General features: G+C 41.0%; 1 protein-coding gene across 1 annotated transcript in view; it reads left to right on the forward strand.

Annotated features, from left to right (window-relative positions):
* Positions 1–938: 938 nt before the first annotated feature.
* cip2a (cellular inhibitor of PP2A) overlaps positions 939–12,897 on the forward strand; it is a 17,595-nt gene continuing 5,636 nt past the window's right edge. Inside the window, exons 1-17 of the mRNA XM_007541551.2 lie at positions 939–1,103; positions 1,318–1,420; positions 3,463–3,610; positions 3,716–3,828; positions 4,382–4,476; positions 4,552–4,648; positions 6,183–6,305; positions 6,568–6,713; positions 7,372–7,447; positions 8,918–9,157; positions 9,580–9,742; positions 10,146–10,293; positions 10,445–10,544; positions 10,615–10,733; positions 11,319–11,496; positions 12,569–12,643; positions 12,746–12,856. Of these exons, the coding sequence (XP_007541613.1) occupies positions 1,072–1,103; positions 1,318–1,420; positions 3,463–3,610; positions 3,716–3,828; positions 4,382–4,476; positions 4,552–4,648; positions 6,183–6,305; positions 6,568–6,713; positions 7,372–7,447; positions 8,918–9,157; positions 9,580–9,742; positions 10,146–10,293; positions 10,445–10,544; positions 10,615–10,733; positions 11,319–11,496; positions 12,569–12,643; positions 12,746–12,856 (2,067 nt within the window). The 5' untranslated portion in view covers positions 939–1,071. The remainder of the gene's footprint in view (positions 1,104–1,317; positions 1,421–3,462; positions 3,611–3,715; positions 3,829–4,381; positions 4,477–4,551; positions 4,649–6,182; positions 6,306–6,567; positions 6,714–7,371; positions 7,448–8,917; positions 9,158–9,579; positions 9,743–10,145; positions 10,294–10,444; positions 10,545–10,614; positions 10,734–11,318; positions 11,497–12,568; positions 12,644–12,745; positions 12,857–12,897) is intronic.

Consider the following 12,897-nt stretch of genomic DNA (forward strand, 5'->3'; position numbering starts at 1 on the left):
ATTGAGTAACTTTTTGGTAAAACAAATCTATTAGGAGAAGTTTCACTACACTGTGCTTTTTACTTCTACTTGGGTTATATTATTTTGAAGTGTAGCTACTCTTAAAATTTGTGGCACCTTCACTAAATGAAGAACAAACATGTTTCAACCAAAAGTACAACAGATACAGAGACAAACCTACGCTTTATGGTGAGACCTCCTGTTCGTACAAAATATTTATTGTTCTGATGTCATTTTCGATTTGCTCCAGCACTTTGGGGCATTTCAAAAATATACAGTAAAGATTACATATTGACACTGGAATTACTTTACCCTGTTCTTTAGTCTTTAAAATACAAGAATTTACACATAGTGCTATATTTTAGTCTGTTTCATTGTCTCAATAATCAGATATTTTGATCAGCTCAGATTTTACCAAATACTTTTTCTTAAGTGAATAATTTCTTGGACGGCAACTTTTACTTTTACTGAGGTAAAGATTTGTTGAAGTAGTGCTACTATTTTGCTGTATGTATCCAAAATGAGATATATGAAAAATTAACACTAAAGGAAAATATTTTTTCCAGGCCTGTCAAAACAATGATTTAATAAATTGCAGCAGTAAATTTTTCCTTTTTGTACGACTTACAGTGATATGATTGAATTACTGGTACTTTTTCCGTTATTTTGTTCATTTTAATTTATAAATAAATAACATTTTTAATTATTTGATTTTTGTTCAAGTTTGTTTTGTTTTATGCTTCATCCAAACTTGATTCTGTCATTTTAAAGTCAGCGGCTGCTACACTTCCGCATATGACGTACTTCCTGTTGAACGACAGAAAAGAGAGGGGGGCTCGGGAAAAGGGCTTTAGTTCGAAGGATAAAACAGTTTTTATTCATTATAATAATTCAAATTTCAGTGAAAAATAATTTTGTTCGAACAAAATTGACTTCGATAGTAAATAGAAGTAAAATATGACTTTTATGTGAAAAAGAGTTAGCTCGGTCTCCCCCCTTTTCCCCCTACATGGTTCGTTCCTTCCCCGTTCGAACCGAAGCGGGAGGACGTTACTGCTGGGGAGACTGTTGATGTTTCCCGAAGACAGAAAAAATCAACCCAGGTAGTCAGAAACAAGCAAACAAAGATTTACTGTGACACATAAACACATAAAATATAGTTATTATTTAACTACACTCCTCGTTTCGTCTTATGTTGTGAAAATGTAGGGTAATCCACAAACAATTGTTGGCAGCTTGAGGGATCAAAGATGGACGCTAGTTGAAACGAGTAGTTGGTTGTTAAATGGTTTTAACTGGCGGTTTTTCCTCCTACAGGATGGACATAGCGACGTGTTTAAAGTCTCTGCTGGTGGCCATCCAGCAGTACAGAGACAGCAGGACCGTTCAGCACACTGCGCAGCTGCAGAAGCAGGTGGAGGTGAGCGCTAAGGCGGTTGTTTTGGATTTTCTCTGAGTCACACTCTCACACACACACGTCTCTTATCAAGGTAGAGCGAAAACAAATACGTTTTATAGCTTCATGGTTCTGGAATTGGGCTGCTCATGGTCACAGCATGTTAGAGTAGATCTAAAGAGGAGCAGCAAAAGCAAAGGAGGTGGATTAGCAGAGCTGCCAGCAACTGATGGCGTCATCTAGGACGTTACTGTGACATTATCGTCTTTGCTGCCTGGATATTGAGCTGTTAGTGAATCACATAGCAACAGTCAGAAGCTTCTTGAGACCAGAGGTGGGCAGAGAACCCAAAGGTTGTGCTCCAGTAACAGTAGCACTACTTCAACATATTTTAACCATCCAGGAAGTTACTGAAGTAAGAGCAAAAAGTATTTGGTAAAAAGTCTACCCAAGTACTGTAGCTGATATAATTATCAATCATATAATATTTAAAAATTACATAATCAAATGACATAATCATAAAATATAAGGTTATGTGGAAATTTAGGTATTTTAAGAACCAAAATGACAATAATTCACGAAAGTAGCAAAATATTAAATCAAGTTTCTTTCAATAAAATACGTATAAAAGTTTAACAAAAACTGCAGGTGTGTTTGGGTTAAAACATGTTTGATTTTCATTCAGTGGGAAGAAAATCCAGAAATTTTTCTCACGTAATAGTAGAGATACCTCATAATTAAATTACTCAAAGTGAACAGCACAGCGTAGTAAAAATTCTCCTAAAAGTAAATTTTTTCAATAAAGTTACTTGAATAAATGTATTTGAGTAACTGTAACTAATTACTATCCCACTCTGTGCAAGTCTGACCACAGCTTCACCATGAACCTTTGGGGAATCTTGGATGATACGAGTTAAGACAACATTTAATTTTTCTTTACGTTAAATAAAGTATTTTTGTTTTGAAGTTGAACTGAATCAACAAGTTTCTCACCTTTTAGACAAAAATAACTGGAACTTCAGAGGAAAATTCCTAAAACGTGTTTTTATGTGATTTAAATGTTATATAAATTTTAAAGTGCAGACACTGATGTTAAATGTCAGATGTTTGTCAAAGAAATGTCACCATGATGCATTTAAAACCACAAACATGACATTTGCTGCATGATTCACCTGATGAGTAAATAAATCGGTCAGATATTAAAAAGCGGTGCAATAACCAGGTTTCCTCACGGCGTCTTTAACACGTTTAAAGCACATCGTTATTCAACCTGCTGTCAGCACAGGTTGATGGTGTTTACTGTCAAATTTACATCTGGACTGTTTATTAATTTTCCTCTCATCAGGTCATTCACATTTAAAATAAAATTATCTAATAGTTTTCTAGCAAACATTTGGAGATTTTAATGGTTCTGACAGGGAAGTTTAGTCTGACAGTAATATTGTTGTCATGACCAGCAGCAGAAAAACAACAATTTAATCAGATTCATTTCATCTCTGAAAAGGAGCAGAAAGAAGTATAAACTTATAATATTTTCCCCATATTTACATAAATATACAATGAGCTGTTCAACTTAGAAAAACTATTTAAAATACACAACAAATGTACAACAAAACTTCAGCTTAATCAACACCATGTCGCCTCTTCATAATCATTTTATCTTATTGTCAAGATTATTCATAAATTGACATCTTTAATTTAAACACGTCTTTCATCGTTGCTGCTCTGGATCAATTTGTTTTTGAAAATTTCTACTTATGATGAACTGAATGCTAAAAATGAACCAGTTAAACCTGTTAGTTTAAAGGTTATTGTAGTTTTTACTATTTCTGTCCTGCTGAATCTGTGCAGGATCAATGTGGGAAGTTTCAATGTTTCATCAGTGCATTAGCTTATTTTAATAACTACTGAGCAGCTTTTTGTTTGTTTCTTTTCTATTTGGTGATGAGCTCCAGGTTTTCAAATCGACCTGATCCTCAGATCCCTGCACAGAGCAGATCATGGTGGTTTCATTTCACCTGGAAGTTTGAAAACCTGACAGTTTGTGATTTCTGTTTTTGTTCCAGGATCTTTCGGGCCTGAAATGTGACGGCCTGCTGTCCTCGGGTCAGTTTTTACCCACAGAGTGTGTGAGTGGACTGGTGGAGCTGGCAGGAAGCCCAAGCACCAGTCCGGCCCTGACCAGCGCCATCATTTCCCTGCTGGCCCAGCTGGGTGAGTTCTGCCACGGGCGTGTCGGTTCGGTTCGGTTCGGTTCGGTTTGGTTCGGGTCTGATTCCTGCTCTCTTTCTGCATCGCTGCGTTTTGTTCTCCTCTCAGGGAGCGATGACGCCAGTCGGGAAGTTCTTCACAGCAGCTTCAACCTGACCAGCACGCTGGCTGCTGTCATCCATCACCATGGCAACACACCTGGAGACCCTCTGGTGCTGCAGGTAGAGACAAACAGCAGCAACATGGAGAAACTTTTAAACTAACATTTAAAATACAACATTAACATATTAACGAGGAAATAACCTGCTTTTGTTTTTATTTTTGACTCATATTTTGGCTTTTACATATGATTTTTCATCGTAAAGCATGATGAAAAACAGTTTATTCTCGTTTTGCAAATCAAGATGGACTCAGTCAGCTCTGTAGAAGCTCAGTATTACAGCAGCCACTTCTTACCTTTTACCTGTTTTACTTGTTCAAATTAACACGTTAACACCTCTGCTCTGCGGTCAAACTGCTGCAGCTCTGCAGAGGTGTAAAGAAACCATCTGAGAGACAAAGGGACACATGTCAGCTGGGGGCCGCACTTTGGGGGCCCCTGACCTAAACAGTTCACCAAAATAATCTGGAATATTCCAAACCTGTGAAGTTCAAATGCATCAAGTTCTGATTTTATTTATTGTGTTTATTTAATGCAGAGTCAGAGTGTCTCTGTTCTGCTGCCGCAGGCACCAACTCCCTCTATGTTGTGGTTTTAATTATTTAGTTTTTCAGTGTCTCCAGGTGCTGCAGAAACTGACGTACAACACTCGCACCTTCCAGTTCTCAAACTACATCCGCGAGCTCATCGGTTTTCTCCTGACCAGCATGTAAGAGCCGTAATCTGACGATGAAACAAACGTGAGCGATAATCTGCTAATCTCATCTCCACCGTTTCCCCTCAGCCAGTCGCAGAACGAGGACGTGGTCATGCCGTGCCTCGGCCTGCTGGCCAACCTGTGCCGGGACAACCCGTCAGTGCAGAGCCACATCAAGTCCATGGTGAGATGTCAGCGCCGCTCAGGTTTCTGGACTAAAAATATCAGATAAACTGTGAGAACCGCTGGCAACAAGCTTCACACGTCATATTAAAAAATTAACACCCGATTTCGCTTCTTGAAAGTTCCTCTTCTGTTGTTTTAGACCACAGAATATTTTATCAACATGATTCTGGGAAACTTTGAGACATTTGGGTCAGGAGTGGTTCTGGCCTGTGAACACTCGCATGATAAAAATAATATTATTTCATTTAACCACTTAAATACACACAAAGGCCTGTCACGATAACCAAGTTTTCTGGACAATAAATTGTCCCAGAAGTTATCGCGATAAACGATGATATTGTTATTCTGAGACCATTTTCAGCTGATATAATGGTAATAATGGCAAAATAATTCAAGAAGACGTTCTAAAACATTAATAAACTTTACATTCTAACAAACATTTATCACTGGAAGACATTTTAAATCTCCAGAAACAACAAATAAAATGAATTAAACAAAATTGTCCTTTAAAAAATGTTTAGTTGGGGCCAAAACACCAGACTGAAAACTTTTATCATCCAGTTTTCGGTAGAAAGAGAAAAACAACAAATTGTGCAAATGAAAATGTTTGACCTCGACAGATTAATCGATTTATTGCTGATTGTGACAGACCAACACATACATTAAAATGTAAATAAGTAATTCAAATAAACATTTTATTGCCTAAAATGCAATAGCAACATTTCTTTAGTGAATGTTTGTAGCAAAGCAGCTAAAAAAATCCTTGTAACACCAACATGTGAAAAAATCTCAGAAGTTTCTGCTGGGTTGAAGTGTAGGGATTATTTTTAGGATAAGCAGATTAATTACTAATTGGATATAAAATTAGATTAATGGGATATTTCTTTTGCCAAATGCCAAATAAAATTGTTGGATTCACAAAACGGGTTAGCCGGATGTGATGTAATAGTTCAGGAAACAGAAAACTGATCTGAACTGAACAGACGATAAAGATTAGAGATGCATTGATCCGATACTAATATATGTATCGACTCTGAAAACAATTTAGTGACAATATTTCTGATCCGTGAGGGCAGATCTATTCAGTCTAATTCTATGCTCTGAGTGACATCATGCTTTATGTTTTATTTTACATTATATTTATTATTCCTGGTTTCACTTTCTGAATGATTGAATAAGTTTGCTGAACTTTATTTTTACATGTTTGACCAACCTGATCAACCTGTTGTTTTTGTCAGTTTGATTATTTTTTATTTATTTTAAATTGGCTGTTTTATTCCTAATTGCTCTGACTGAACAAATTAAAGTGGTTTTTACATATTTGACCAAACTTGTGAAGCTATTGGTGTCTAAATGCTCTGCACCGCTGCAGAGTCATCAAATAAATATGTAATTCAGTACATATATGTCTGTGTTTAAGAAAAAGAAACATTTTAAGTCGATTCAGCTGTTTATCGGCCCCCTGTTGTTTTTGGATGTTTGGTTTCCTCCTGTGTGTAAACGTGTTTTTAAAACTTATTTTTACTGTACAGGAGAACGTGAGGCAGCTCTACCGAACTCTGATCAATTTCCTGGCTCACAACAGCCTGACGGTGGTGATCTTCACGCTGTCCATCCTGGCCAGCCTGACTCTGAACGAGAAGGTTGGCGAGAAGGTGAGCAGAAACCTTTCTGATTTTCTAACGTAAATAAAATCCAGTTTTACTCATTTTAAGGGATTTTTGGATCCTTTACTGTTTGTTTATGATAAATGATGCAGCCGTAAGTCGTTTCTGGTTAAAGGTTGTATCTGAATGTGTGGAAATTGTCACACTGTCTTATTTTTATTAGTTCAGCTTCCTGCTTTTGTTTCCTGTCTGCATCACAAAAAGCTTCTGGTTGTTTCCACCTTGAACTTGTGTTTTTTTTTATCTGCAGCTTTTTGAGGCGAAGAACATCCATCAGACTTTTCAGCTGGTGTTCAACATCATCGTGAACGGCGGCGGCACGCTGACCAGGAAGTACTCCGTCGACCTCCTCATCGACCTGCTGAAGAGCCCCAAAGTAGCCGATTACCTGAGCAGGTGGAGTTGATCTCTTCTGGCCCAGACGTTTGCTCGCCGCTCCATCTGACAGCGCCTCCCTGTCTGACAGCGCCGCTCTGTCTGACCGCGCCTCCCTGTCTGACAGCGCCTCCCTGTCTGACCGCGCCTCCCTGTCTGACCGTGCCGCTCTGTCTGACCGTGCCGCTCTGTCTGACCGTGCCGCTCTGTCTGACCGTACCGCTCTGTCTGATCGTGCCTCTCTGTCTGATCGTGCCTCTCTGTCTGACCGTGCCTCCCTGTCTGACCGTACCTCCCTGTCTGACCGTGCCTCCCTGTCTGACCGTGCCGCTCTGTCTGACCGTGCCGCTCGCTCTGTCTGACCGCGCCGCTCCGTCTGACCGCTCCGCTCCGTCTGACCGTGCTGCTCCGTCTGACCGTGCTGCTCTGTCTGACCGCGCCGCTCCATCTGACTGTGCTGCTCTGTCTGACTGCGCCGCTCTGTCTGCTCCGTCTGACCGCGCCTCCCTGTCTGACCGCGCCTCCCTGTCTGACCGTGCCGCTCCGTCTGACCGCGCCTCCCTGTCTGACCGCGCCTCCCTGTTTGACCGTGCTGCTCTGTCTGACCGCGCCTCCCTGTCTGACCGTGCCGCTCCATCTGACTGTGCTGCTCTGTCTGATCATGCCTCTCTGCTTCCAGGTATCAGCACTTCTCTGCCTGCGTTTCTCAGGTTCTGGGGCTGCTGCACCTGAAAGACGCCGACTCGGCAGCCACGGTGAGACGCACAGACACTTTAAGTCCAGAAAGCCTCAATCAGTCAATCAATTTATTTGCATTTCAGCAACAATTCTTTTCAGTTTACATCAGAAAAATGCAAAAGTACAAATTCATAGAAGACAGTCAGTTATTGAAGCATTACATTTTGATGAGCGACGTCGTTACACATCAACATATCGATTATTTATTATGTTTCCAAAGCAACGCTAAAGTTCTTAGCCTTGATTTAAAGGATCTCAGAGTTTCAGCTGTTTTGCAGTTTTCTGGAAGTTTGTTCCAGATTTGTGGTCATAGAAGCTGAATGCTGCTTCTCCATGTTTGGTTCTGGACCTGAGAGGTCTGGCAGGTTGATCAGCAGCAGCAGATCTTTAATATAAACTACCAACAGTATCTGATTCTCTCAGTGAAGGGCTGTAGAACCGGGCTGATGGTTCTGTCTTCCTGGTTTTAGTCAGGACGCCAGCAGCAGCGTCTGGATCAGGCAGATCTGTGAATGACACTTTGTTCATCAGGCCTCTTATCGCAGCCTTTGCATGTGTTGACACTTTTTCTGCTCTGATGGCTTTAATCTTATCAGACATGAATCAGCAGAACAGGAAGCAGTTTGTGGTGAATTAGTTTACAAAAAACAACCAGCTCTGCTGATAGATGCATCTAAAGACGGTCTAACCATTCAAATGTGTGCAGATATATTATCTTGAAACATTTCCTCATACTTTACTACCTTTACACAGAAATATTAAGCAATGATAATTATTTACATAAAATGAAGTAAATAATTAATGAAACCTTTATGTCGAGTCTTCCTGATCCAACATGACTTTGTTTTCTCCAGATGGATTGATTCAGGCTGAATGAGTCGTTAGGCAGCAGCAGCAGATAATAATGTTTCCCATGAGAACTTAATACCTAGAAACAGTCGGTTGATTTATTTCAGCAAGTAAAAAAAAGGAACTTTGTGGTCCAGATATGACATTTATCACTCCTCATGTTCTGTAGGTTTTGCTGTAGATGCATGTGATGTTTCAGGTTTTATCATGTTTATCCTGTTTTATTGTAACTTTCTCCACTGTGTGGCTGTGAGCAGTCAAGTTTATTTTCATAGAACATTTCAGCAACAAGGCATCAGCTGCTTTAAATAAAAACATAATTCAGTCATCAGTTATGAAACAAGCAGGAAATATTAATCAGAAATCACCATTAAGCATCAAGCGTATTGGTCATTATTCTGTTATGAATCAAAAGCAGCTCTAACCAGGTGGGATTTAAAGGAACTCCGTGTTTCAGCAGTTTTACAGTTTTCTGGAAGCTAAATCAGGAAGTCAGATTTCTTTTAGATCATATTTGGTACACAGAGCATTTTTATAATAACTAAAGTTTAAATATTTACTTGATAGTGCTATAAAATGGCTCCATGTGTCTGGAAAACATGATGCAGCCCCTTAACACAGCCTGTGTGTTGCTGCAGGTGCTGCAGCTCCTCCTGTCCATGTGCAGCGTTGCAGCTCTGCGCTCGCAGCTCTGCGCCGTCGTCTTCCGGCCGGCCGGCGCCAAACTCAGGGCCGCCAGCCACAGACAGGCGGGCGAGCAGAACGGGGGCCGGAAAGCCGAGTGTGGGCTGGCTCTGGTGCAGTGGCTCAGCTCGCCTGTGGAGGGCGCCGAGAAATGTTCCCTGCAGACGCTGCAGCTGCTGACCGAGCTGCTGGAGGTACCTGACTTCATTAATCTGATTTCACTCAGAGGATGATGATTATTTGTGTTTCTGCTGTTAAATTACATTCTCCGGTTTTACCAGTGGAGGGCAGAGGACACAAAACTCTTACTGAAGTGAGAGTAGAGACACTTCAACTTATTTATACTCAAGTAAAAGTAAAAATGAAATGTTTTCAGCAGCTTTTGTAAAGTGGTACTCTGCCCCCTAGAGGACAAGCTCTGCATAGGCGTCTTTTAGTGACCAACACCCTCCAGTTTGTCTGAAGCTCTTATTTTAATCCACTGCTGTGTCTTCCTCAGTAAATGATCTTAAATCTGAATGTTGTTGATGCATAATAAAGATTTTCTTAGTTTTTATGTGTGTGTACCTTTGAGTCTTCCTGTCTTCTTCTGTCCTGATGGGCTCTGTGCATCCAGGAGTCGCTGGGAGCGGAGAGCGTGTCTGAATCCACGCTGAGCTTCGTGGAGATGTTGCTCCCAGTCGCCTTGGGGCTCCTGAAGGGCCTCGATCCTGCAAAGGGAGACGCTCACCTCAGGAAACACTGCCACCGCCTCACCCACGTCTGCACCCTGCTGCTCAATATCCTCACCTACAGGCCTGTCAGCGTGTGATGCTGCCTGGGGGATTTAAAGACTTAAAACTCTGCATTTTTCTAAATTAATGTCCTTTTCTGTGGAACTAAATGTGTACAGATGAACAGTCATGACAGAACCATGGGGTTCATCTTGTTATTCCTTCAGTAATTTATAAATGTCACAGTTTCAAACTAAATATTTATACTAAGAAAACTAAATATTGAGTTGGTAAGCCAGATTCCTATTCAGCAAAGTAAATACTCAACTCCAAGCTAACTGTTTAGTTAGCAAGCTGTTTCAAAACAAAACATTTAGCTCTGAGTTATATATTTAGCTGTTGAGCGTAAAAAACTAACTAAAACCAACCAACCCTGAAGGAACCGGGTTGTTTCCTTCACCTGCTCCACCCCTGTGCTGCCGGGACGCCACCAGGTCTCTGGTGTCCTCTCAGGTGAGCGCTCAGCTCTGCCTCTCTCAGGTGGAAACTCTGCTCTCCTGTTGCCATAGCAACAGCCCCCTGACCTGCCTGCCTCCCGTCTCCAGTAACAACCTCAGGTGAGTCAACATAAAAACATTATGGGAAGATATTTATTATGAAATGATATTTTCTAGTCACTGCATCAGTTTGTGAGTTAAACTGTAAATATTTTTATTTAAATTGATCCGTTGTGGAGCTGAAATCGTGACCTTGTGGTTTTCCTTCCAGCCAGTTGTGTGCAGAAGCTCTGCTGAAGGTTCTGGAGCTGATGAGCCGCCTGAGGCAGCAGGTGCAGGACATGGAGACGGGTTTCTACAGGATGCTGCAGGTGAGCAGCCGCTCCCATCAGGCCTCGCCACTTCCTGTTTAAATGCTCAGCGTCTCCTGAATCCCTGCAGGACCAGAGGACGGTGACCCCCCTGTCTCTGGCTCTGACCTCACACCGCAGGGAGCACGTGCAGACCGGACTCGCCCTGCTGCTGGAGGCCACGCCCCTCCCAGACTTCCCAGCACTGGTGTGAGTAAACCAGTCAGCATAATGAACTTTACTGGACGATCAGTTGCTGTTAATGCAATAATCAATAATATCTGTGAAGACAAGAACACATTTCCAACTTTAAATGCTAATGAACTTTGACACTGGAACTGGAAGACATATCCATATCATGAAATATCCACAAACAAAACAGAAACAATAAATAAAATAAGTTATAAAGTTTATCCAGACTAAGTTGTCCTTCAAAAAAACGAGACCAAAACAACAGACTGAGGAGTTTTATCATCTGGTTTTTGGTAGAAAGAGAGAAAAATGATAATCAGGCAAAAGGAAATTATTGAGCTCACTTTAATTTATCATTCGATTAATTGATCGATTGCTTATTGCGACAGTGAGTCACCACTAGGAAACATGATGAAAATAACTTATTCACACAGTTCGGCTGTAAACATTAAAATCTCAGATTTCTTGTTCACCAGATCCGATTTTAATCAGTTTTTACTTTTTAGAAAAGAAATGACAGAAATTGTTCCTGCCGCTTGGCTTCCTGTCGGCCGTTAGAGAGCTGCAGGATCTGCTGCTGACTGAGTCCGTTTGTCCTGCCAGCCTGGGGGAAAGCATCGCCGCCAACAACGCGTACCGCCAGAGGGAGGCGGAGCTCTCGGCGAAGCGCGTCGCCGTGCAGGAAGTCCCGCCTCCCAGGATGAGCAGCAGCATGACGGACGCCTCCAGCGGCAACAAGAGCGTGAGCAACCTGGTGGAGAAGCTGCAGACCGGCATGGAGGTAAGAACCCTGGAGCCGTTTCCACAGCAACGACCTTTCACCTGCATGGGATTTTATGGGACAAAATGGAGAAAAATGTTCTGATTTTCCTGTTTTAACAAATACAGTGATGAACTCTGAACTTATGTTCAGCTGTCGGAGTTTCACCTGATTCTGCAGGTGTTTTCTGGTTTCTCTTCCAACTTGGGAGGGAATTGGTTTCTCTGGATTTTATTTAGGGGTATCAAAGTGAAGGGGAGAGCAAATCCGAGATGCATCTCAAATCTTTAGATGCCAAAAACATTAAAGTTCAAGCTTATTTTTAAAAATGGGACAAAATGAATTAATTCCGGATGCACCGATATGAAAATCTGGGCCGATATCAATATTCCTCTTATGGCTGATAACCAATATTTACCGATACTTTATGTATTTCTCTACCTTTTTGACACCTTTGGGGAAAAACTTCAGAGTATGAATGAAGGCACTTTATTTCTCCTGATTTGTATTTTCTACCAAACTTAAAGTCTTCCTAAATGAAAAGCTGAAGTTTATTCATTAGATGAATCTGATTATCATTCAGGTTTGTTGATGAAGATGATTTAGTTTCTTCAGTCGTTTCACTCACAGTGCTGAACTCTGATCATCTGTATTATCTGACAAATATTTCAGCTTTCTGCACTGCAAAAACACAAAATATAACAAGTCATTTTAGTTTCTAGTGTAATAACTTAGTACAGTTGAAATAAGACAAAACTAACAAACTAAGCTGATATTTTTCAGTTACAGGTAGTTTGAAGTCAAATGTCCCTAAATTGCTAAAGTTCTTGTCCTTTGATTATTTCACCTATTATGTGGGAAAATGTCTTGGGATAATCTGCCAATGGAGCTGGCACTTTTTCATCAGTATTAAGGAACTACTGACTTAAAACAAGCTGATATTTCTTGGTGAAAAGTTACTTTCAAGTTAGTTTTATTGTATTTCAAACATTCTAAGATTTTTGCTCTGGAGACCAAAAATACTTGGTAAAGTTTTGTGTTTTTGCAGTGTGTAATTTATTTGTTCTCATTCTTTTTATTTTTTATTTTGTAGCTGCAGGAACCGACGAAGGACTCGCCTCTTTCTGAGATCATCGACGTTTACGAGCAGAAACTGGCTGGGTTTGCTGTAAGTTTAACAGAATTTATGGTAAAATACCCGATTAGCTGCTTTTAAATCTGCTGTTCATCTTCCAGCTGATCTCCTGCTGCCTGTCTGTTTGTGTTTCAGTCGAAGGAGAGCCGCCTGCAGGACCTGCTGGAGGCCAAAGCTCTGGCTCTGTCTCAGGCCGACCGTCTCATCGCTCAGTATCGGCTGCAGAGAGCTCAAGCTGAGGCCGAGGTGAACTAAATCACTCTGATTCATAACGAACGTCCAGGTGA

The sequence above is a fragment of the Poecilia formosa genome, unplaced genomic scaffold, assembly GCF_000485575.1.
Source record: "Poecilia formosa unplaced genomic scaffold, Poecilia_formosa-5.1.2 Scaffold616, whole genome shotgun sequence".
In the NCBI taxonomy this organism is placed as follows: Eukaryota; Metazoa; Chordata; class Actinopteri; order Cyprinodontiformes; family Poeciliidae; genus Poecilia; species Poecilia formosa.